Source organism: Micrasema longulum, unplaced genomic scaffold, assembly GCF_059751315.1.
Source record: "Micrasema longulum isolate JH-2025_06_02 unplaced genomic scaffold, ASM5975131v1 h1tg003154l, whole genome shotgun sequence".
NCBI classification, from domain to species: Eukaryota; Metazoa; Arthropoda; class Insecta; order Trichoptera; family Brachycentridae; genus Micrasema; species Micrasema longulum.
The window spans coordinates 54,621-80,077 of record NW_028280249.1 but is presented as its reverse complement, the minus strand read 5'-3'; the positions used below and the strand labels follow the sequence as shown (position 1 = coordinate 80,077).

General features: G+C 37.6%; 2 protein-coding genes across 2 annotated transcripts in view; both read right to left on the bottom strand.

The window, feature by feature from the left end:
* Positions 1-4,105: 4,105 nt before the first annotated feature.
* Positions 4,106-10,094, bottom strand: LOC148271028 (uncharacterized). Its single transcript, XM_088241907.1, has 3 exons — positions 10,019-10,094; positions 6,408-7,010; positions 4,106-5,131 (listed from the first exon to the last, which is right to left on the bottom strand). The coding sequence occupies exons 2-3, from the start codon at positions 6,967-6,969 to the stop codon at positions 4,233-4,235; spliced, it is 1,461 nt and encodes a 486-aa protein (XP_088098033.1). The 5' UTR covers positions 6,970-7,010; positions 10,019-10,094; the 3' UTR covers positions 4,106-4,232.
* Positions 10,095-13,088: 2,994 nt separating this feature from the next.
* The window catches only part of LOC148271027 (uncharacterized), a 30,525-nt gene continuing 18,156 nt past the window's right edge, over positions 13,089-25,457 (bottom strand). Inside the window, exons 10-12 of the mRNA XM_088241910.1 lie at positions 22,450-22,656; positions 20,347-20,466; positions 13,089-19,866 (exon numbers count right to left, since the gene is read on the bottom strand). Coding sequence (XP_088098036.1) covers positions 19,495-19,866; positions 20,347-20,466; positions 22,450-22,656 — 699 coding nt within the window. The 3' untranslated portion in view covers positions 13,089-19,494. The remainder of the gene's footprint in view (positions 19,867-20,346; positions 20,467-22,449; positions 22,657-25,457) is intronic.

Here is a 25,457-nt window from a genome sequence, read left to right as displayed (position 1 = left end):
CCCATTCTACCCCAACTTGATTCTCATTTTCTAATAGCGAGTTATTATTAACAACTCGTTGAAAATGGCCCTCAAAATTAAATATTTGGGTAAATCAAAAGAACGCATATATTTAATTTTATTATAAAAAAGGGTGTATTCCCATTTTTCTAATTTTTATTTTTAAATCTGCCGTATACATCCAGTAGCCTTTACACACATGACAGGCCTTTGCGGATCTCTTTATTTTTTTATGTTTTAGTGTAATTAGTATTTGTCACATATGTTTATTGCAAATTGAAATTATAAATAAATAGTATAAAGAACGAGTGTTTTTTTAATATATTGTGCGTAGAGTTATAATAGTCCAAAACCGCATAATATTATTTAATAATTCGATCATTTTACCGGCTGTATTGTTAAATAAAACAAGTTTGTACCGTAAAAGCACACAACTTGAGACAGTTTTCAACTTCAACTGACTATCTTTTTATATATTTAATATTACGCTTTCAAATGTTAACACAAATTTGAGTCAATGTTTCAGGTTACAGAAGCTTACCACATGTGTGGACATGTTAATACCTTCAATGAATTTTTGGTTTTCACAATTTACCTGCAAATGTTGCAAACATGAGACACATAAGTACCTACCTCAAGAAATAAAAGAAGTAGAAGGGATTGAAATATTTCAAATTAATTCTTGAGAAATTTTGATAAAAAATGTATTATTTTTAAAGGTGTAAATAAAATAACCTTGTGTAATGAATCACTTTTTTATTGTCAAACCGACTAGTTTAATAACTATTATTATATAACCTTGAAGAGGATAAACTGGCGTATCCCGTACCGAGGGAGACATCTTTATTATATTTATTTGTTCCTTTTTTTCCATTTTAAACAAATATTTTTAAAAAATTGTTTGACCACACGGGGGTTACCCGTGCCGAGGACAATTCACAATATCCTTTTACATCTGAGAATAAACAAAGAAGACTTAACATACAGAGATTATTAACAAAATTTTTAGACAGTTTATATTTAATTTATGTACATACACCTTTATTATTTATATTATAAAACGCACAATAAAAGAACAAAAACATAACATAAACTGTACATTTGTGGAGCAGTTGATTCAATATACTTATTTTGTAGAACTCAATATTTAAACTTTTAATATAAAAAATCAAACACTGATTTGAGTCGACTGAACACTATTTTATTCAACTATATTTGAGTATGTCCAAATGCTTGCAGATAGGCTGGATTTCTTCCCTAAGGAGTTGGAAAAATGGAAGTCTAGGCATTCTGTCATTGGATGGTTTAAGTGGCCACTTTACACACTGTGTAACATTCACCATTCTGCCCATGTTTGAACATCCACATTTCCTCAACTCTTCTATCTGTTGACTTTTGTGAAGTAAAGGAGCTGTTTTCTAAAATGTTTTCTGTAAATTTAAATTCTTTATTTTACTTTTATAATAGGCATGTGTGTCCACTAAAGACTAAATAACTAAAGTATATACATTTTTAAAAGATCTTCCATATAAACACTCGAAATGCGTGATCGGTAGGGGGCAGTTTTTCCAATCCAGATTATTAATATCTTTTGCTCTCCTTTTTAAAAACGTTTACATTGAATGTTTTCCAATAAATAAAATGTAAAAGAAGCGAGAACATTACATAACTTGTTAATTCAAGTTAGCAGGTACACGTCCAATGCATATTTACAGGGCTTATGATCCACGGGCATGGATGTTCATACATGGGCAGAATGGTGAATGTTACACAGTGTGTAAAGTGGCCACTTAAACCAGCCAACGACAGGTCATAAGCCCTGTAAATGCCTAGACGTCCATATTCCTTTCGTTAAAAAGTTTTCCCTCTCTGTTTAAATTAATTTAAATATGAATTACTCCCTAGGGAGGAAATCCAGCCAGTCTGCAAGCATTTGAACATACTCAAACATTGAGGAAATGTGTAATTTCATTTCTGCATTTACGATAGCAGATGCTGGCACTAAGAATTGATTTCCGGGTGACTCCTACACATCTATTTACTATACGCCATTGGTATCTACTAATAAATAAATATTGTTAAAAGAACTAGAAAAAATAATGAAGACAGATTTCGATAGTCTTGCCGACTGGATGCGATTAAACAAATTAAGTTTGAATATGAAAAAAACATCATATATGATTTTTGGGAACAAACAGGATTTGAAAATTAATATTTCTCTAGGAACTGGCTATATTGAAAAGACCAATGTTACTAAATACTTAGGACTATATATTGACTCTCAACTTTCATGGAAATACCAATATGAACATGTTAAATCAAAAATAGTACCCGTAACTGGCGTTTTGCATAGACTTCGTGGTCTGCTTCCTCACTCTGTTTTGTTTGCCGTCTATTACGCTATGATACATTCTTACCTATCCTATTTATGCTGTATTTGGGGTTTCGCTAACAAAAACCAGATTTCTGAGATTCAAGTTCTTCAAAACCGAGCTCTGAGAAGCATTCTTGGTTTGAAATGGGATTCCCATGTCAAGGATATTTATCGTAACACAAAAATACTTCCTTTCAAGGTAATGGCACTGTATGACATCACTAACACTATTTCAAACATCATAAACTTTTCTGCTCACACAAATTTAAAACTTACATTTAATCATGAAATTCACAACTATAATACACGACATGCAAAAAATCTTCACATTTCTAAATTTTGTTCCACGAAGTTCGGCAAAAGGTCTCTGGAATACATTGGTCGTATACAATTTAATAAACTGCCTGATGACCTTAAAAATGAAATGTCGAGTGGTAAATCTCAAAGACCAGAAATGAAGACCTATTTCTTGAATCTTTTTGAAAGTGATAGTTTTTAGCTCAGTTTCTGTGAATAGTCTATATATTGTGTTTTAGGTTTAAATGTTTTTCTTTTCTTTTTTTAATATTAAGTTCACAGAATGTTTAAATGTTTTTATTTTCTTTTTTAATATTAATTTCACAGAATGTTTAAATGTTTTTCTTTTCTTTTTTAATATTAAGTTCACAGATTGTTTGAATGTTTTTATTTTCTTCTTTAATATTAAGTTCACAGATTGTGTAAATGTTTTCTTTCCTTTTTTAATATTAAGTTCATAGATTGTTAAAATTTGTTAAAATTTTTATTGTTTAAATGTATACTATGTATTGTTACAAGAAATGTACTATTTTTTTTATGTACCGTCCCAAATGAGTTTTCTCGTACAACTCCTGGGAATATAATATCATGATATTCATGTCTTATATGTTTTATTAATAAATAAAAAAAATAAATAAAAAAAAATTGTTATGTTCATCTCGGCACCTAAGCCACGCATTTTTGTACGCTTTTGTCACGTCTGCGCGTCAGCCCGTACCGACAGACTCTGTACGACTCGCCAACGTGTGGACAGAGTAGCGATTTCGTTGCCAATGCGTGCGCCAGCCTACTGAAAAACGCATTGGCTAACGTGTAGAGGCATCGTAATGTGTACCGTTTTTATTTATTCATCCATTCAAACAAACCATCACGCCGTTTCCCCGTAGGATAGAACGCCATATCACTCTGTCTTTGCGTGCAGACCTCGCTTTACTACATTCATACATTTCATGCACGCACGCCGATTATTCCTACTCTTGACACGTCCATCTTCAAGTATTTGATGCACTTGATCGTGTCGTGTCTTTCTCGGTCTTCCTTGTTTCCATCCTAGATCTTTTTAGCTGTTCTTTCGCTGTCCATTCGCTCTGCATGTCCAAACCAACGCAGCACCCTTTTCTTGATTCTGTCAATGATGCATGTCTCAGCCTTACACAGTTCACGGATCTCGACATTTGTGCACCTATCATACATCATTTTACCACAGATTCGTCTGAGAGACCGCATTCCGACAGCATTTAACCTATTGTCATCATTATTTTTTCCAATTCCATACTTCGCTCCCATTTTGCCTCCTGCGATAAACATTTGTTTGCCAAAGTAGATTTCAGTGGACCATTCACCCTGTTTCCGGCACTCACCCTGCTTTCAATATCTTTCTCAGTCTTTCCGTCCCTAGTAAACATACTTCCCAGATACACAAATTCTTCTACCTGATTCAGAATTCGACCATTCAATTGTACATTTACATTTCAAACATGTGTTTGGCAAGTATGTTTCAACGTGTGGTCTTTTGGGAGAACCTTCCGAGTTTGCTGTTAAGTTGTAAATTACATTCTGATCATGAGAACGGTTTTTTACCAGTGTGAATCAAAACGTGCCGTTTAAAATTGTACTTCTGTGTAGTTTTGTATTCACATTCTGAACATGCGAACGGGTTCCCAGCATGTTTCATCGTGTGATGGACTAAATCCTTCTTCCATCGAGTGGAATATTCACATTTCAAGCATGCGAACGGTTTCTCGGAAGTATGGTTCAACATGTGCTGTTTTAAATGATTCTTATGCACAGTTGTATATTTACATTCGGAACATGCGAACTCTTTTTCGCCAGTATGTTTCAGCATGTGAGGTTTTAAACCACTCCTCCATCGAGTCGTATATTTACATTCCGAACATGCAAACAGCTTCACGTCAGCATGCTTTAACATGTGCGATTTTAGATAACCTTTCTGAAACGCTGTATAATTACACTCTGAGCACGCAAACAGTTTCATGTCAGAATGTTTTAACATGTGCGATTTTAGACTTCCTGTCTGAAAAGCTGTATAATTACATTCTGAGCATGCGAACTGTTTTTCGCCCATATGTTTCATCATGTGCCGTTTCAGAGTATTTTTCCGTGTAGTTGTATATTTACATTTAGAGCATGAGAATTGTTTTTCGCCAGTATGTTTTAACATGTGCTCTTTTAAACACTTCTTCAATCGAGTCGCATATTGACATTCTGAGCATGCAAACTGTTTTTCGTCAGAATGTATTAAGGTGTGCTGTTTTAAATGACTCTTTTTTGAAGCTTTATAATTACACACTGAGCATGCAAACGGTTTCTGGCTAGGACTTTTCACGGCTCGTTTTTTATAAGTTTTCTTCTGTCGCATTTTGTACTCCTCTGGTATTGGTTCTCCACTATGAGACAGTGGATTTTTACTCTTCGTAAATAACGTTGTCGATTGAGTGCCTGAAATTAAAACGGCATAATATTAACGGCATAATTATAATGGACTCAGTATTGATGTAGACATCTTTAACTGCACGTTGCATTTATACAGAAAATTTCTTCATGGGGTCAATTATTTGGGATAGTTGCTGAATGTGCATCTTGAGTGGTTTATGCTATGTATATGTTTGTGTATGTTTTATATGTGCGTAACATGTACCTATTAGAAAACTCTAAAATTGATGTAGTTATGTCCATCAGAGATTTAGGAGTTGTTTTGGACTATAAACTGACAAACGAACATATGGATAATACAGTAAATAAATCACTGAAATTACTTAGCTTCATTTACAGAATATCCTCTGATTTGACTAATGTCCGTACAATCAAAACTCTTTATTGCTCAACTATTCGCCCTCTTCTATAATACGCCTCCTAGAATAGTGGTCTGGTCTCCATTCTATGTCGATCGCATAAATCACATTGAATCAGTCTAACATCGCTTGCTTCGAAAAATAGCATGGATGCTTGGACTAGAGAGAGGTAATTATTTTTATGCTGAAATAGAGTCAATGTTTAATATTTCTAGTCTACAAAAACGTAGAACTTAGAATAATCGAGACTCTAGCCATAAATATGTATAGGATTATGAGTTACTAGGCCTCATTAAATCCCACTAAAACGTGTGTCACGCTTTTAATCAGTATGTAGGATCTTTTCCCGTGTTATTTATGAATTAATTGCGACACGGGGATGACGCCTAAATGCTACATTTTTATGCAAAATGTATACCGAGGGTATTATTTGACTTTAAAGTACTGGTGTAAAAATAAAATATAAAAATTTCCAGCCAATGAGAGAGCGTTTTTCGAGTTAATCCGGGGCAGCCTGACCCCCTCTCGCTCTCTCCTGCGACTTATATATGCTGTCCCGTAACCTGTCCGACAGCGACACGGTGCAAATAATTTAATAGAATCTGTGTGTTTTTTATGAAAAAAGTTGTGCATAAATCAAGAATAATCTTTTTTTTGGAATTAAGCCCTCTCCGCCTTCGACTCCGCCGCCTGCCCTTCTTGGAGGACATCACCGCCGACCCAGCCAGAGAAGTCTATCTCATCCGAGAAAGCTGCACTACAGCAGCTACAGAGCCACCCCTATCTACAGTTCAACTGTACACACGGCGAGGTGTCGTGTGTAGTACTCGCCTACTACTATTAACAACAATTAGTACACTACTATTGACAACAATATTGTTTGTATTCAATACCCGAATAAAGTGGAATTAAGTTTTACTCACTAGAGTTACTTTCGGTCTTGCGAGAGGATTCCAAACATTCTTGTTTTATATAAGGATAATCAATGTCAATTTCCGTAAAGATCTGTATATCACTCTCAATAGTATACTGTCCGTCAGTATGGGTGCCAGGTTCAGCCTTCACGGTAGCAACACTTGGCTCTTCTTTTCTGTAGGAACATGAGGCCCCTTCCCGAGTTTGGATAATATCTCCTCTTAGACCACCCGTCCCCGGTTCAGTCTTCACGGCACCTGGATCCACACATCCGGAGGAATATGACGCCTCTTCCTCGGTATGGACTATATCTCCTACATCGCCAGTCCCCGGTTCAGCCTTCACGGTAGCAACACCTGGCCTTTCGCTTCTACAGGGACATGGTGCCTCTTCCCCAGTATAGAGAATATCTCCTACTGCATCACCCGTCCCCGGTTCAGTCTTCACGGTAACAAAACCTGGTTCCTCACTTCCGTAGGAACATGACGCCCTTTTCCCGGTATGGAGATGTCTTCCTACATCACCAGTCTCCGGTTCAGCCTTAACACTCCTTGTGACGATCTGCTCCATAGTCGAATACAAACACTTCGCTACATTTAAAGATCAATCACCTGAAAAATTCAATAATGCATAGAGAATATTCAACATTCATTGAACTTCTACATATATTCCCGCATGAATATTTTTAGATTTATCTAAATTCGTTTTCAACTAACAAAACTGGAATCTAGGCGCATTTATAAATGATGGCATCATTGTCATAAGTATAGTAAAACTCCAATTATCCGAATTAATGAGAGACAGATTTTAATGTTTTTGAAATAATACAGTAAATCAGTATCACATTAAAATACAGTGAATCGTAATCAAATTAAAACTTCAACAATGTTTTAAATATTTCCAAATTCCTGCAGACTGGCTGGATTTCCTCCCTAGGGAGTTGTTCATATTCAAATTTTCGCAACAGACAGGGAAAACATTTTTGAGAAGAGAATATGGGAGTCTAGGCATTTACAGGGCTTATGACCTGTCATTGGCTGGTTTAAGTGGCCACTTTACACACTGTGTAACATTCACCGTTCTGCCCATGTTTGAACATCCACATTTCCGCAACTCTTTCGCAAATTTGTGAAGTAAAAGAGCTGAAACCTTTATCATGTGGGTGAGATTCATCCAGCTGAACCAATTCACCTACTAGGCAACGCCTGAAAACAATTTTCCAATTTTTTTATACTTCTTCTTTTACCAGGTAGTTAATTCAACAATGTTTTGAGTAAATTCAAATGCTTGCAGACTGGCTGAATTTTCTCCCTAAGGTGTTGTTCATACTTAAATTTCGGAAGAGTTGTGGAATTATGAATGTTACACAGTGTGTAAAGTGGCCAATTAAACCAGCCAATGACAGGTCATAAGCCCTGTAAATGCCTATACCCCCATATTCCCTAATCAAAAATGTTTTCTCTCTCTGTTGCAACAAATTTAAACATTAAAACATACTTAAATATGTCCAGCAAAGTTAATTGCACAATTAACTTAAAATTAAAAACACTTTTGTTTTTTTATTTCCTGATAACGATCTGGATATTTGGCAATCTGAATGACTGGAGTTCGGATTAACGGAGTTTGGCCGTATTTATGATTTCAATGAACCGTTATTCGTATACTGACTACTAATAGATTCACAAGGAGTAGCAAGTATCCGAATGCTAATTAACTCGAGCAAAACAGGGCTATCAATATTCGCTTTTATTTATTTGGAATACAAACAGATGTACATGTTGAATTATTATAAATAGAAACTATAAAAAATGTATTTATAAAAATAGTAGGGGCTGCCATCCAATAATATGTAGCTACTTAATTATACTAAATCAAAGCGACGATGGTTTAAACTACGAGGGTTGTGTAAAAAATAAGGTTCCCAACGCTGTAAACTCGCCGCGCGAAATGCTAGACGAAATCCGGCAACAACGCTGTGTGCGCTGGTTCCCCCACTCTAGATCCCGCTTTAGTAAAACTCGCTGCGACGTTCAGTGCCGGCCTGACAACCATCCGCGATGAAACCCTTGATCGCCGTCACCGCCAGGTGAGAAGTTCGTGCAGTAATCCGATTTTTGCACGCTAAAAAGTTACCACCGGTTGATATTCATAGGCGGTTGTGTGAAGTTTATGGGAAAGCTTGCATCAGCGTTTAACACGTCCGCAAATGGTGTAGGGAGTTCTCCGATGGGCGCACAGACATCCGTTAGACTACATCACGACAATGCGCGCCCGCACGTCTCTCGTTAAACCGAGGATTTAATCGAAAATTTTGGCTGGGATCTCGTTGAACAGGCTCCCTACAGCTCTGATCTTGCACCGATTGACTTCCACTTGTTTCCAAAATCAAAGCAACACCAGGAAGCGGTTACCAAATTCCTCCACAGACTGGCGACGGACTTCTTTGAAGCTGGATTCCAAAAGTGAATTAGTCGTCAACAAAAATGCGTTGAAAAATCTGGTGATTATGTTAAAAAATAATAAGATAAGAAATAAGCTTTCCAATGATGCATTTTTCAGTTCAAATAAAAAATGCCTTAAACCTGAAAAAAATTTGAGAACTTTTTTTTTACACAACCCTCGTATATAAAGAATAAATATTCTATAGCCTCTTTGAAAATAAACAGAAACAATTAATACTAAACTAGGTACTACCAGAATACACACTACATAAACACCACATCTTATACACATCACTCCATACACCTCACTCCACGCACTACATTTCATACTCACAACAATAAAAACACAATCGCTAGTAAATTCACACAAAGCACAAATTTTTCTTACATCTTGTTGTACTGTTAGATAGTTGTTTCATATATTGTGTTGTGTACGTAATTGGTGCTGTGTTAGGTTTATTTTTTGTTCGTAATATTGTCTATATTTATATTAACATAGCACTGTGTGCACAACATTAAATTTAAACAAATAAACAAATAAACAAAATAAACTGAAACAAAAGAAAAAAAATATGAAAAATACAAGGAGATAGTGAGAAGGAAAAGAAGGAAACTGATGAGGAGTGGTAAAGGATGAATGAAGGAAAGTAGGAGTGGAAAATAGCATTTGATTTATTGACGAGAAATAAAGATCAAAAAAAGACAAAACGTCCATTCTCTGTTATTCTGAATCAAGCCAATTAGTTCTCTTCGGTACCTATTATATGGAGTTTTAAATATACCAAGACTATTCAAATTCTTGTTAAATATTTATAATAAGGATGGTAGAATGTTTCCGGTGATTAGTTTAATGTTAGGAATATAGAAAATATCAGACAGTCTTGTTGGTCTAGAGAGGACACGGTAAACAAGTAGATTAATTAGTTCTGGAGAATCAAATTTATTATTTATACTTTTGTAAGCCAGGATCTGATCGAAGGTATCTGTTCTGTGTTTCAATGAATCGAGGTTATGAAATTTTAAAGAAGCTATATAAATTGGAAAATGGAAATGAAGTTGGAATAATTGTCCTTCGGAAAATGAGTTATAATTTTCTATGGAATAGACATTATGGCATTTGTAATCGTTTTACACCCTGTGCTATGGCGTATCAACAATAATTATGACAATGAACTCACGTTTTATGCAAACAAAACATCAGAAACACGGAATACAGGTCGAAATGTTTGACGTATGACACGCGCGGCCATTTTAAGGGGAACATAGACAATATTACAGACTATACAACGACAATATAGAGTCATAAACATAAATATACTTTACAGTACTTATCTGGCTAATTATCGGTAAATAAGTTTTCGGGCGGATGAAGGCTACAGTAAGTTATGCAGATATAACAGGATACGCATCCTACATTCTGAATGCGTTTTTTCCAGTACTTGTCAACAGACGTACATTACAAGGTTTATTCCGTCGTGTTTTGTATTATCCCTCTGGGGTGCTATTCTGAACCGCTCTCGTGGAATAGAGAGCCTTGCTACCACATTAAAATTATCTTGGCATTCGGAACGAATTTTGTAATAAGTATCGTTATAACACAAACGTCAAACAAGCGATGCGTGGGATGTTTTATTTTTTTTAATGTCAGTTATTTTCATTGTGAGACTGAAAAATTGACTGCTAAATGTATTGCATCTTGCGTGAAAACTCGAAAGGAGCCAGTATTCAAATTACGACAAATCCATTTGTGCTCATAAATCTTCTTCTTTTCCACATCCGCTCCGTGGAGCATGTGGACATCACTAGTTGCCTTCGGGAGACCCTATCGCCGGCCAGCACTCTCGCTTCTTCCCATGCCAATCCAGCGCCCCTTAATTCCGCTGAATCTAAAGATCGTCATTGACGGCCTTCCAGGACGGCGTGAGCCCGCAGGTTTAAAGAAGAGGCGACGTGAGTTTAGGTTCTCCTGAGGCATGCGCAGCACGTGTCCAAGCCAGATCCACCGCCGCATCTTCAAGACCCTTGTTATGACCCTCCTGTGGGAGGCTGCTGCCTCCGTTCTCGCACTTCAATGTTAGTTATAAAATCGAACCACCTTATACGTAATACTCTTCTCAAGCACTTACTCTCATAAATTGGAGGTACATAAATTCTTCTGAATTTGTATTTTTTGTCGACATTTTGGATATGAGAACGAGACATTTTTTCGACATCGTTCTTTGACACATCTATCCAAACTCAATACAATATTATCAGAATTTACATACAGTAATGAGGCACTTAATCTACGCACTATTTCTCTAAATTGCTGCCCCTGCCGTTTGTATAAAAGGAAAGTCAAGTTTACTAAGTGGCTCAATTTTAGTGTAAGCTCGCATAAACAATGTAGGTAAAAAAGCCCCCCAACTTACATGTGCCAAATTGTCAATTTCTTGTACATACAATATTGATAATTTAACGTGGGTAAATTATTTTTAAACTTATAATTGGAAATCAAACACTGATTTGAGTCTACTGAACACTTTATTTTATTTTTACAAATATAAACATATAAAAATAAAAACTTCGTGACAATTGTTTCGCCTTATTAGGGCATTTTCAAACGAATGTGAAGATTATTTGGATTGAATGTCCTATTATTATACATTTATGTTTATATAAATTTCCTCATAATATTTCAATCATGTTTTAAAATTAAAATGAACAGCAACCTATTATAATATTATTGATTTTTTTTTTTCGACAACAATTATCTAAATTTACAAAACTATAAAGCTTCATTAACTATCTCACAATACATACTTGTATGTCAATAAATACTCACTTTGTTATATTTTCCCCGAAATTCAAATATAAATACCTATTAAACACTTAGCCTCACCCTTAATCATTGGTTTTTCCCTCAATTATGATTAATGTACATGCTATAGTAATAGTAGTATAGACTCAAATCAGTGTTTGATTTCTAATTATATGTTTAAATATGGAGTTCTACAAAATAAACACCAAATCAATCAACGGGTAAATTATTTTTAATGTTAAATTTCTAATTAAGTACATTAAATACCCATATAATCCGAATGAAAACATAATTTTACGTATAAATAAAATGCCATTTTGTGAATTTAAAGGTCTCTATTTGCATTTAATAAAAGTTTTAAGCTAAAAAATATTAATGTTATTCCATAAAATAGGGTTCCTTTAAAATACATTTAATAATAATAAAAAACGTTTTAGAAAATAAGTAATTTTCTGTATTTTAATTATCAAATATTGAGCAACGGAAAAATATTTCATTGAGATTATGGGGTGGGGAGGGGTCGCCAACTGCACTTAACTGTTATTTTTTAAATGTCTTCACGAAACAGCCTAATTTGTGAATCTATAACTGTTATTGCTATTTTTATAAAAAAACGAAATTCCCACCTCTAATAATCGATTCATTTATTTTATTTATTTATCACTTTCAAATTGGTACTTAATTTATTTATCTCTCCATTTCAATGATGTCCCTTTTCCTCTGGCGTTCATTCAATGGAAACCTTGGGTATAATCCGCTTGAGGACGATTTGAACGTCATCCACGATTCACCATTATAATTATATATTTACTAATTTAATAGTCCCTTTGGTTTATCATCATTCCATGTCCGCTCCCTAGTTGGAGCATATGGTGTCCACGGAGATTCTCCAGGCATCTCTGTCATGCCTTGTAAAGTAGGCAAACATGGTTAAGGCTCTCGGGAGGCACCCGCACCACATGGCCAAGCCAACCGTATCGCCCCGCTTGATGACAGTTGTCACCGGAATTTGCTGCGTCCGTTATCTTACTAGTTCATTCCGCACAAAGTCAAACCACAACACACCGAAGATTCTTCCGAGACACTTATTCTCAAAACTCAGAATTTTGCTGATTTGGGCCCTAGAGAGGTGCCACGATTCGCATCCATACAGGAGAATAGGTGTTATGCAGGCGTTATATAGGCGGCATTTGGTTTTCACTGAGTACATATCCGATCTCCACACAGACCTTTGGTTAGACAACCCTTAAATTGTCTAGGACGCATTTGTAAGCTGTCTTGACGTGTTTGGAAGTGAGCAAAATGTATATGGTTGATTTTTGTTCAGTGGCTGTGTTCATCATGTAGGTGATCTTTTGAGCATCTACATGCGTAAGGGGGCCACAGAGTGTTGCCCTGTGTGTGATCCAACAACTGAAGGATGATTTGAATAAATAATGAAAACGAGATGTTTAAATATAATTTTATTACAAATTGCAAACAGTACACACGAATGTACCACAAATTATAGAGAATTAAATAATTTAATTAAAGTAGGGTTATACAAATAATATTAATATACAAAAATATAATTCACGGTTGAATCGTGTACCGTGCCGACACAGAAGTCTCCAAATAACAAGACTACGAGAAAAGGAATCGGAGATTTTGAGAGTAAAGTGGAAAGTGGCGTTATTTGCTAAAGTCGTATTTTGAGATATGACCTCAGAGTAATAATTCTCTAGAGAAGCTTTTAAGCTGCATAGACCAAAAGCGTCCCAAATTTTTGGTTTAGTTTTTAGTTTAACAACAAACGTTTAACGGACTGTTTCAATTAGCGCTTGCAACAGGAAAATTTCACTTTTTTAAACAATTTTAAATTAACAAGGGTCTATGAAATCATCATTCCCTTTCCGCGCACAACGGAGCATAGGGCACTGCATCGGTACACCAATCGCAGTGTATCTCGATCATTTTTTGTTACATGAAGGTGAGATGATCAGTCTCACGCTTCAGTGACTATGAAATTTTCTAGTGTAAAAACGGTCTTTTAAATAAATATTTCATATCAACCATGTGGAGAATCGAACACGAGACCTCATGCAAGGCAGGCGAACGCGCTGACCATTACACCACGAGTAAAAAAAATTTTTTTGCTACTTATAATTATGAATTCCCGCAAAAACAGTCATTGCATTGGCCACGCTCTTTATTTGTCACAATTCATGTCAATATACAACTTTGTTTGTGACCGTTTAAATTAAAATAGAACATCGTCACGAATCTTGACGTCACAATTATCATGTCGCGTTTTTGTAGGGAAATATTTTTTTATATTTTTTTTTTCAAAGTTATGCATGAAAACATTTCTCCAAAATATCCATATTGATTTTGAAAACACAATTAATTTTTCTGAATCCATTGCATATATTTATATCGGTATTCGTAGTATGTGATATTTCCCTATTACCTATCAAGAGCCTATGGCCCGTTATATTGCTGTAGTCTGTAGCTAATTTCGAGGTTTATAATCATGCGAAGTGTGTTTATAAAATAACAAGAATTTTTAAATTTCGTAGTTTTGGAGAGTCTGATTGTCAATTATTTTATTTATTATGTTAGTATACATCAGGGGCGAACCGTGTATAGAAGCGATTATGCGCAGCTTACCATTATATTTGACTAAACATAATAATGTTTTATTGTAACTTTATTTACAGAAAAACAAATAAATAATTACCATTTATTTTAAATCATTTCCGTTTGTATTTTTATCCTAATATTAATATAAATATTAATAAAGTTCGCCCAGCGGCTGTGGTGAGCCAAGAAACTAGCCGATTATTCCAGCTTATTTTTTCATACAAATAAGTATACTATATTTTGAATGTAATTAACCCCAGTGCGGGTTTTTTCTCCTATTTTTTTTGCAGATTACACAAATTATTTGAAGATTCTTGATTTGGAAAACAGTATTTCAAACATTGTTTCTTAAGGACTATTTTTCTTTGAGATGGTACTTTTGACATAAGACCATAATTACTTTCATGCGTCATATTGCGGGACATATAGCGCTCCACGCTGCCGTTTTTAGCACTATTAATCACTAGAACATTGCGGCCAGTTGACATTCCAATTGAATACCTCATATCGACTGAATTCATAGTGGTATTTTTTATTTATTTTTTAATGAATTATTAAATATAAAAGTAATGGATAATATATCTTTATAATATAATATATCACGAAGTTACGTGGTTTGAGTTGATTTCATGGATGAGAGTTGTTGTATCACACAGAACCACAGAAAAACATCAATTTATAGTATATATTACTTACATTATATTATGTACCTCCTTTGTAGGTACAAATATATATTGTATTTTTTATAGCTTACCTGTAAATAAAATCACCATTCGCCACTAGTATACTAATAATTTGTATATATATTCAAATAATTTGTGTAATCTGCAAGTTTTATCATACTTCAGAGGCATGTATACCAACATAATAAATACAAAATTGACACTCGTACTCTCCAAACAAACAAACCATCACGCCGTTTCCCCGTAAGGGTAGGCAGAGAGGATAGAACGCCACAACACTCTATCTTTGCATACAGATCTCGCTTCCTCTACATTCATACATCTTCTCATGCACGCGCGCCGATTATTTCGACTTTTGACATGTCCATCTTTAAGTATTTGTTGGATTTGGTCATGCCATGTCTTTCTCGGTCTTCCTCTATTTCTGCATCCATCAACATTCGCATTGTAAATATTCTTAGCCGTTCTCTCGCTGTCCATTCGTTCCGCATGTTCAAACCGGCGCAGAGCTCCTTTTCTGATTTTGGTTCTTCTCCAAACTCGCGAAATTCAAAAACTCCAGTTATTTTCTGAACACACCTCGTAGAATGGTTTTTATCCGTACGGGCGACTCTATTAGGTCATTACTCTAAGGAAATGACAGTTTTTAATGTTGATAAATTTTTTCAAATTTAAAAAAATAGTATATAATCATTTTTTGATGGTCGTCAGGTGGTACAAGACGTTCTCGACGAAGGAGATATTCGAGCTTGTCAGTGCGCCATTCATCAGATTAGAATGGAGAGCTACGGTCAGGAATCAAGAGAAATTTCGCAACTTGAGTGTGAGGAAAGGGGAATTAATGTACTTACCATGGAAGGCAGCCAAAAAAGAGTGGGGAACGATGGAGTGGTTACAGCAATTGATGAAGCCGATGAAAGTCTCGATAGACAAGGGAATCAAATACAACTTTACGCCTCAACCTCTGATGATGTTGGAAGAGGGGGAAGAAATACGAGGGAGAGTAGACTGGGAAAAAATAAAAGTGCTTCTATCTATAATGAAAAGCTCATCTTGCTCTTGGTTGAAAAACGGGCTTTTAACGAAGGAAGCGCATACACGATTCTATCGAGACAAGCTGAGGGGATCTCCTTCCTCTTCGAACCAAGATCCGGAGAAAAGCTCAAGACAGCCATCCACATCGCAAGAATTTTGGTATTTCAAGAACAAAGGATTCGTAGATTGAGAAACAATGAAGTACTGTTCATCGATCAGCATAGAACAAACTATGGCCTTAATTCTTCGATGACCCGTGTTTGTCGTATTGTTAACTCCAGACAAGATTATCTGGACTTTTTGGTTTAAGTTTACAGCGATTTAAACGAGCACTAAATAAATAAACAATATTTTGAGTTTGTCCAAATTTTTGTAGACAAGGACTGGATTCAACTCCCTGGGGAGCTGTTTATATTTTCAGGCGTTGCCTAGTATGTAGGTGAAATATTCAATTAGATGAATCTCACCCGCATAAATAAAGGTTTTAGCTCTTTAACTTCACAAACATCAACAGATGAAAGAATTGAAGGAATATAGATGTTTAAATATAGGCAGAATAGTGAATGTTACACAGTGTGTAAAGTGGCCACTTAAACCAGCCATTGACAGGTCATAAGCTCTGTAGATGCCTAGACTTCTATATTACCTTCTCTTAAATGTTCTTCATCTCTGTTGTAATATGTTAATATAAACAGCTCCCCGGGGAGTCGAATCCCAGTCCTTGTCTACAAAAATTTGGAAAAACTCAAAATATTGTTGATTTTTTTTTTTTTATATACAGGGTGTCCCAGAAGTCGACGTCAAGCCGGAAACGGATAATATATCCGGGCTTGGAGGGGGAGATTTAGCAAAATGAGAAGTCTCGCCTTCCACACAGTAGCCAGGCTCCTGTTGATGCATTGCCCCTTTTTCAGCTTTCAAAGACAACAGCTGGAGGCGCGATGCAGAAGCCTGGGTGAAGATCTACGCGACATCCCATCGGTGATGGGTAATAAAGAACTCACACGAGAGGTAGTATCATACATGGTCAATATGATGCAGGCGATTGGTAAAATAAACCAAAGTAGGAACAAAATGCCGAACACTCTTCTAGTGGAACGGCAGGCCTGTTGACTGCTGCCAACAGGCCGGCTTCTTCTGAAGAGTTTTAAGTGGTTTCCTCTCCACATAAGCAAATGTATTCTATTTACGAGTATTCTTCTATACAGCACTGTTTAGCTTGTTTGAAGTGTCCCTAGAGCTTGAGAAAAATATTGGTTTGTAATTTTATGTGATTTTTCAAATATAAAAAAATAAAAATTAAATAAACAACTCATCTTTACACTCGTAAACGATATTTCACTTTGATATCTCTGGAAAGCTGGAATGTTTAATTACGAAATAGACAATCCATTTTACTACTGAAAAATTAAGACAGATGACAGATCGCGGGTTTGTTCAAGCGCTATGCCACGTTGGACTCGGATACAATCGTGGAGTTAGTTTCTACGATCGCTATCCCAGCTCTATACCGAATTATCCATCCTTATTCTACCACAATGCCTAGCCATAATTTTTTATCAGGTTTATTAGTAAGGCCCTATAAGTCTATCAATTTTAAAGCAAACACAGACAAACATACCATGCTGTTTCCCCGCAGGGGTAGGCGGAGGATAGAACGCCGTGTCACTCTGTCTTTCCATACAGACCTCGCTTCCTCTACATCGTTACTGTAACTCATAGGTGTGCTAGCCTTCCTTACGCATGTAGATTATCATAGGATCTCCAGTTCCTACCAGCAATTCCTACCATGTAGGTAGGAATTGCTAGCTGCCCCACGTTGGGCGCCATTATAACACATAATCCCATGGATCACCTACATGGTAAGGATTATGTGTTATAATGGCGCACAACGTGGGGCGGCTAGCAATCCCTACCATGTAGGTGATCCATGGGATTATGTGTTATAATGGCGCCCAACGTGAAGCGGCTAGCAATCCCTACCATGTAGGTGATCCATAGGGTTATGTGTTATAATGGCGCCCAACGTGGGGCGGCTAGCAATCCCTACCATGTAGGTGATTCATGGGATTATGTGTTATAATGGCGCCCAACGTGAAGCGGCTAGCAATCCCTACCATGTAGGTGATCCATAGGATTATGTGTTATAATGGCGCCCAACGTGGGGCGGCTAGCAATTCCTACCATGTAGGTGATCCAAGGGATTATGTGTTACAACGGCGCCCAACGTGGAGCAGCTAGCAATCCCTAACATGTAGGTGATCCATGGATTATGTGTTATAATGGCGCCCAACGTGAGCGGCTAGCAATCACTACCATGAAGGTGATCCATAGGATAATGTGTTATAATGGCGCCCAACGAGGGGCGGCTAGCAATCGCTGCCATGTAGGTGATCCATAGGATTTTGTGTTATAATGGCGCCCAACGTGGGGCGGCTAGCAATCGCTGCCATGTAGGTGATCCATGGGATTATGTGTTACAACGGCGCCCAACGTGGGGCGGCTAGCGATCCCTAGCGTCTAGGTGATCCATGGGATTATGTGTTATAATGGCGCCCAACGTGGGGCGGCTAGCAATCCTTAGCATGTAGGTGATCCATGAGCATCTACATGCTTAAAGAAGGCTAGCAGAACTATATATTACAAAACATCTTATCAAGTATTTGTTGAACTTGGTCGTGTCATGTCTTCCTCGGACTTCCTCGTTTTATGCATCCATCAACATTCACATTATAGATCCTTTTCGAGACCAAACCATCACAGCACTTCTTTCTTGATTTTTTAATTAAGCTTGTCTCAGTCTTACATAATGCACGGATCTCAACATTTGTGAACCCACTGTACATATTTTGACCGCACAGAGATCGCATCCCGACAGCATTCAACCTACTTTCATCCTTGTATCCTTGCATAAGGTTCGGCACCAGAACTCCATTGTGAACTGCCAGTTTTCCCTCTAGCGACAAACATTTGTTTGCCTTGGTAGATTTACATTCACATTCAGAAATACTTTCACCCCTTTCCAAAACCATTTTTTATTTGTTACTTTGAATCAACATTTATTGGCAAATTGCTTTTCTTGCATACAAACTACACTTTTGCTACCGAGAATTGCGGGTCTTCTTTGTCGCTAGCAAGAAGCACGACATCATCAGCATACAAAACATAATTGAAAGTTAAATCACCCATTTTTTCTACCATTCTTAAACCTTAACAATGTATACTTTGAAACAACCATGGTGCCATTACACATCCCTGTTTGACTCCTTTGGGAATGTCAAATGCCGCACACGTTCAAAAAAATGTATGAAAAAATTAAGAGCATATTTCAAGAAGACGGGAAGCATTTTGCCAACATTTCACTTTTTGGAGATGCCACTCTCTTCACGAGGACGGCAGAATACCACTCCTCGGGAAAGTCGCGGGCCCGAATAGTGGTACACAAACAGTTTCAGTTCGTCCGTGACGCAGTCTAGATAAGGTGGTCGCGCGGCCGTGACGCCCGGGCGGCGGTCTAGGTCAGGTGCTCGCACAGCAGCGCGCAGTCGGGGCGCGTGGCGCGGAAGGCGCGCGCGCCGGCGGCCGTGACGCCCGTGTGCGACACGTCCAGCGTGGCGAGCTGCGGCGCCGCCGCGGCCAGGTGCGCGAGCGCGCGGTCCGTGACGCGCGGGTAGCCGCGGCACACGAGCGCGCGCAGCGGGCTGGCGGCGGCCGCGCCCAGGCGCAGCAGCGCCGCGTCGCTCACGAGGCGCGCCAGCTCGGACTGCGGGCGCGCGAAGGGCCACGGCTGGCGGTGCAGGTCGCGCCGCATGATGGCCAGGATGTTGTCCGGGTGCCAGCGGCCGGCGGCCAGCTGCCCCGGCGGCGCCTCCACCCCGCGGAACACCTGCGCACACAACCGACCGTTGCTTTTTAGTCACTGCATTCGTTTATGGGACTCACCCGGAAATCAATGCCCTAGACATTAAACACTCCTCACATAATTGAACATTATTCGCATATACATCAAACATTCTTCACATATACATTTAACATTCCTTACATAGATATTAAATATTCCTCGGGAAGACATTAAACATTCTTCACATAGACATTAAACATTCCTTCCATAGACATTAAACATTCTTTCCCTAGACATTAAACACTCCTCACATAGACATTGAACATTATTCGCATATACATCAATCATTCTTTAAATATTTATTTATTTATTCACACTCTTTATCAAAATACAATTCCATATACATTTGACATTCCTTACATAGATATTAAACATTCCTTGGGTAGACATTAAGCATTCTTTCCATAGATATTAAACATTCCACACATAGACATTAGACCGTCCTCTAGATTGAACATTCCTTACCTGGACATTAAACATTCCGCGCCTGAACATATCTCCGTCGGGGATAAGGGGGGGCGCAGGGGGCCCGGGGGGCGGAATCGGTCCGTCCTGCTCGCCATTGTGTTCCTCGCCTATCTGCACCTGAGACAGAACACGATGCCATATACACATACAGGTTGCTGGATAAGAATTCCACCCGAAGAGAGTGTTACCGAGTAGAAGAATTGATATGGTATAGTGGGCTGGGGAGGTTCCGGCTGGTGAAAATACCCCACATTACCCCATTTCCAAAAGTACATAAATCACATGCAGATTTATAGAGATGTGAACACCACTATGTCTAAACATGCAGCTTAATCAAAATAATATTTAGGCAGGGAGTTGAGTGTGAAGGGGGGTAGAGGTAAGGTTACCCGATTGGTTAAATTTTGATTCAAAAAGAGGGCTGTACTGAAAACTTATTTGAGTATTTAATGGGGAAAATCTACATATTATTTCATTTAAATCGTTCATTTGAATGTAAAATTTTTACTCCTTTTAGAAATCGTAATTTCAAGTTATAAGATGATTAGCAAACACTGAAAAATACTACCAATTCTTCAATATAAAATTATTTATTTTTTAATTCAGCTGCATGTTTAGACATGGTGTTCGCATCTCTATAAATCTGCATGTGATTTATGTATTTTTGGAAATACTATATATATCAGTGGCAAATGGTGATTTTATTTACAGGTAAGCTATAAAAGAACCAGTAAGAACCAAAATCAAGAAAGGAGCTCTGCGCCGGCCTGGATGTGTAGAACGAATGGACAGCGAGAGAACGGCTAAGAATATTTACAATGCGAATGTTGATGGATGCAGAAATAGAGGAAGACCGAGAAAGACATGGCATGACCAAATCCAACAAATACTTAAAGACGGACATGTCAAAAGTCGGAATAATCGGCGCGCGTGCATGAGAAGATGTATGAATGTAGAGGAAGCGAGATCTGTATGCAAAGATAGAGTGTTGTGGCGTTCTATCCTCTCTGCCTACCCTTACGGGGAAACGGCGTGATGGTTTGTTTGTTTGTTTGTTTGGAGAGTACGAGTGTCAATTTTGTATTTATTATGTTGGTATACATGCCTCTGAAGTATGATAAAACTTGCAGATTACACAAATTATTTGAATATATATACAAATTATTAGTATACCAGTGGCGAATGGTGATTTTATTTACAGGTAAGCTATAAAAAATATAATGTATATTTGTACCTACAAAGGAGGTACATAATATAATGTAAGTAATATATTCTATAAATTGATATTTTTCTGTGGTTCTGTGTGATACAACAACTCTCATCCATGAAATCAACTCAAACAACGTAACTTCGAGATATATTATATTATATGGATATATTATCCTTTACTTTAATATATAATTCATTAAAAAATACCATTATGAATTCAGTCAATATTAGGTATTCAATTGAAATGTCAACTGGCCGAATTGTTCTAGTAATTAAAAGTGCTAAAAACGGCAGCGTGGAGCGCTATATGTCCCGCAATATGACGCATGAAAATAATTATGGTCTTATGTCAAAAGTACCATTTCAAAGAAAAATAGTCCTTAAGAAACAATGTTTGAAATACTGTTTTCCAAATCAAGAATCTTCAAATAATTTGTGTAATCTGCAAGTTTAATCTAGGAGAAAAAACCCGCACTGGGGTTAATACATTCAAAATGTAGTATACTTATTTGTATAAAAAAATGAGCTGGAATAATCGGCTAGTTTCTTGGCTCACCGAAGCCGCTGGGCGAACTTTATTAATATTTATATTGGGATAAAAATACAAACGGTGGAAATGATTTAAAATAAATGGTAATTATTTATTTGTTTTTCTGTAAATAAAGTTACAATAAAATATTATTATGGTTAGTAAAATATAATGGTAAGCTGCGCATAATCACTTCTATAGACGATTCGCCCTTGATATATATACTACGGTGATGGCGAAGGTGGAGGAGTATTTTAGTATTTGCATCTAAGTGTAGTGAGTGTCCTGACGAAGAGACGGATACGTCTCGAAACCGGTAGACTGAAAAGTTGGTAGTTGTATTAACTAAAATAAATAATCACCTCTATGTTGATGTTGCGCGCTGGGCCCTGGTCCCGGCGTATGTGCATGAAGTAGTCGGCGTCGTCGGCGGCGCCCGGCGGGCGCTCGGGCGCCGCGGCCCCCGCGCCCCCCGCGCCCCCCGCGTACGCCGCGCCGCCGTCGGCCCCGAAGCGCACCCGCACGTTGAGGGGCTGCTCCGCCTCCGCCTCCTCCGCCCGGGCCTCGCCCTGTAACAAAGCCGCAGCGGTGAACGCGAGGATAGGATCCCCGATGATTCCCTCGTACCAAACTGTCCGAGGGAAGAGATCTATATTATTATAGATATTTGTGCGTCTTCTTATACCGGCTGGTTGATTCAACAATGTTGCGAGTATGACCAAATGTTTGCAGACAGGCTGGATTTCCACCCTAGGGAATTTAATACTAAATGCACCCTTGTACAAGCATCACTACTGCCCATTCTAGATTACGCTGATGTTTCCATGACTGATTTAAGCTGTGAGCAACTCGGTAAACTTGAACGCCTTCAGAATACATGCATAAGGTACATTTTTGGTCTTAGGAAATATGACCACATTTCTGATTATCGTAGGCAACTGAAATGCCTCAAAATTAGACAGCGGAGAGACCATCACTCCCTCTCACTTCTGTTCAATGTACTTCATAGTCCTAACGCTCCTATATACCTGTGTGAAAAATTTCAACGCTTATCAGTTCACGGTTTACCTCTTCGTTCTAATTCTCGAGGCACTCTCTTAATACCCATTCACAATTCCCCTTTCTTCTCTAACTCATATAGTGTCCATGCGGCTCGACTGTGGAATCATCTCCCATCCACCATCAAAGATGTTACTACATTATCTTTGTTCAAATCACGTCTAAAGAAACATCTCCTTTCTCTTCCTTAATCTTTCCTCCTTTCCTCCTTTCCTCTTTCCTCTTTTTTTCCTTTTTCCCATTGAGTAATAGTTTTGATTTAAGGTAATTAATTACGTTTATTTTTATATATCTTTAGCTTTTTATTATATTTTTTATATTGAATATGTTCTGTAACTTGAATTATAAAAATATTTTTTTTATTTTATTGGTTGGTTGGAAGAAATAAGCCCGCCAATGTACAAATAACATTATGTACAAAAAGTTAAATAAATAAAGTAAAAAAATAAAATTATTTAGATCTAAATTTTCGGAAACATTTTCAAGAAGAGAATGAACAAATTTAGATCTAAATAACTCCCTAGGGTGATAACCCACCCTGTTTGCAAACATTTGGTCATACTCAAAACATTGTTGAATTTAACCACATTCACACAGGGAGTTTGGCAAAATAAAAGGGCGTATTTCTTGGTTGGACATTGTAATTCTTCCTCGAGGCCATATTGCAAACACGAAAAGCAGCTTACCCACCACATACCGCACACCGCATCTGAGGACATAAGTCTCCTTGGCGGTGCCCACATACACGGAAAATTTGCTCGATGTCAAACGAGAAAAGCTGCCCGAAGGAGCTCTCTGAAATCTGGTAGCCTTAGTATCTTTGTGCTGAAAGAAAGTAATCCAGAAGTACATAATATGTGCTTCATTGGATTGAGAAGAGAGGGAAGTGAATTCTTCACTGACCGGGATTAAATTGATTGGACATGATCAATTCGCCGAAATGATTACAAAACTTTTTAAAAGCCTCGAAATTCTTTTTGGAAGCAACCAGATCTGTATGTCCGACAGGACCTATAACAGGGCCACGGATAGTAGCGAGAAGCTCCATTCGGTAATAATGGAGAAGGGGAAAGGGACAAGACCACAGGATGTGTTCAGAAAATTGGTTAGGATATCCGCAGCAGCACGAAGGGGAGTCAACAATATTAAAAACAAATATTTTTTTATTAAATTTACCATGACCTGATAAAAACTGCGTAGTCCAGTGATCGGGGATAACCCAAGAAGATTCTGAGCGCTGACTATGGGTCGCTTCAGCCAGACGACAGAATTTGATCCAGGATACGGCCCTACCCAATGTAGGGAATACCGCTTTACCCAAACTACTGGGAGTTTTACTCAATTCTGACCTTTCTCTTGACGCTCAAATTAGTAGAACGATAAGTTCATGCTTCTACCAGCTGAGACAAATTAAATGCATACGCAAAAATTTGTCTGTTGATGCCGCCCGTCAATTAATAAATGCGTTTGTAGTGTCTAGAGTCGATTATTGTAATGGTATCTATGCAGGTCTACCAACGAACAAAATGACTCGCCTGCAATCTGTATTGAATGCCGCAGCGAGACTTATTTTCGGAATCCCTAAGTTCAGTCATATCACTCCACTACTTCGGGAACTACACTGGCTACGTTTTCCACAGAGGGTCGAATACAAACTCTGTCGGCTTATGTATAAGTCACTGCGCAACTCTGCTCCGGAATATCTAAGGGAACTCTGCATTCCAGATGAACTAGCTGACAGGCGTCTCACGCTTAGATCAGCTACGTCTACGGCGAGAGGAAAAGTTATTATACCTCTACGCAAACAGCGCACTAAATTTAGTGAACGCGCATTTGCGGTCGCAGGCCCTATGGCATGGAATGCTCTCCCAGCAGAGGTGCGAGGCTGTGAAAGTGAAGTGATGTTTCGGAAAAAACTTAAAACCAACTTGTTCTCTAAATCATTTGAATAAATCCGTAGCACGTGACAAAATAAATTATTTTAATTAAATTACAAATTTAACAGAAGAACCATAACATGAACATAAAAATAAACAACGAAACTCTTCAAGAACTAGAACATGTGACTTACCTAGGACTCACAATGGACAGACAATTCAAATGGACAAAACACATAGACGGACTCACTCAAGTAATGGCATCACTACATAGCCTCTTCTACAAAATTAAAGATTTTATACCGAGAAAGGAAAAAAATATGATGTACGAAGCCTATGTCAAAAGTAAATTGAGTTACATGATCGCCTTCTGGGGAACTGGTAACAAGACAGACATAACAAGAATACAAAGACAACAAAATAAAATTCTTAAA

What these genes read in the sequence shown, in the direction of transcription:
- LOC148271028 (XM_088241907.1), bottom strand. Translation starts at nt 6,969, where the DNA reads ATGGAGCAGATCGTCACAAGGAGTGTTAAGGCTGAACCGGAGACTGGT. An exon ending in CAAGACCGAAAGTAACTCTA is followed by an intron (nt 5,132 to 6,407) that starts GTGAGTAAAACT and finishes TTTTAATTTCAG; the next exon opens with GCACTCAATCGACAACGTTA.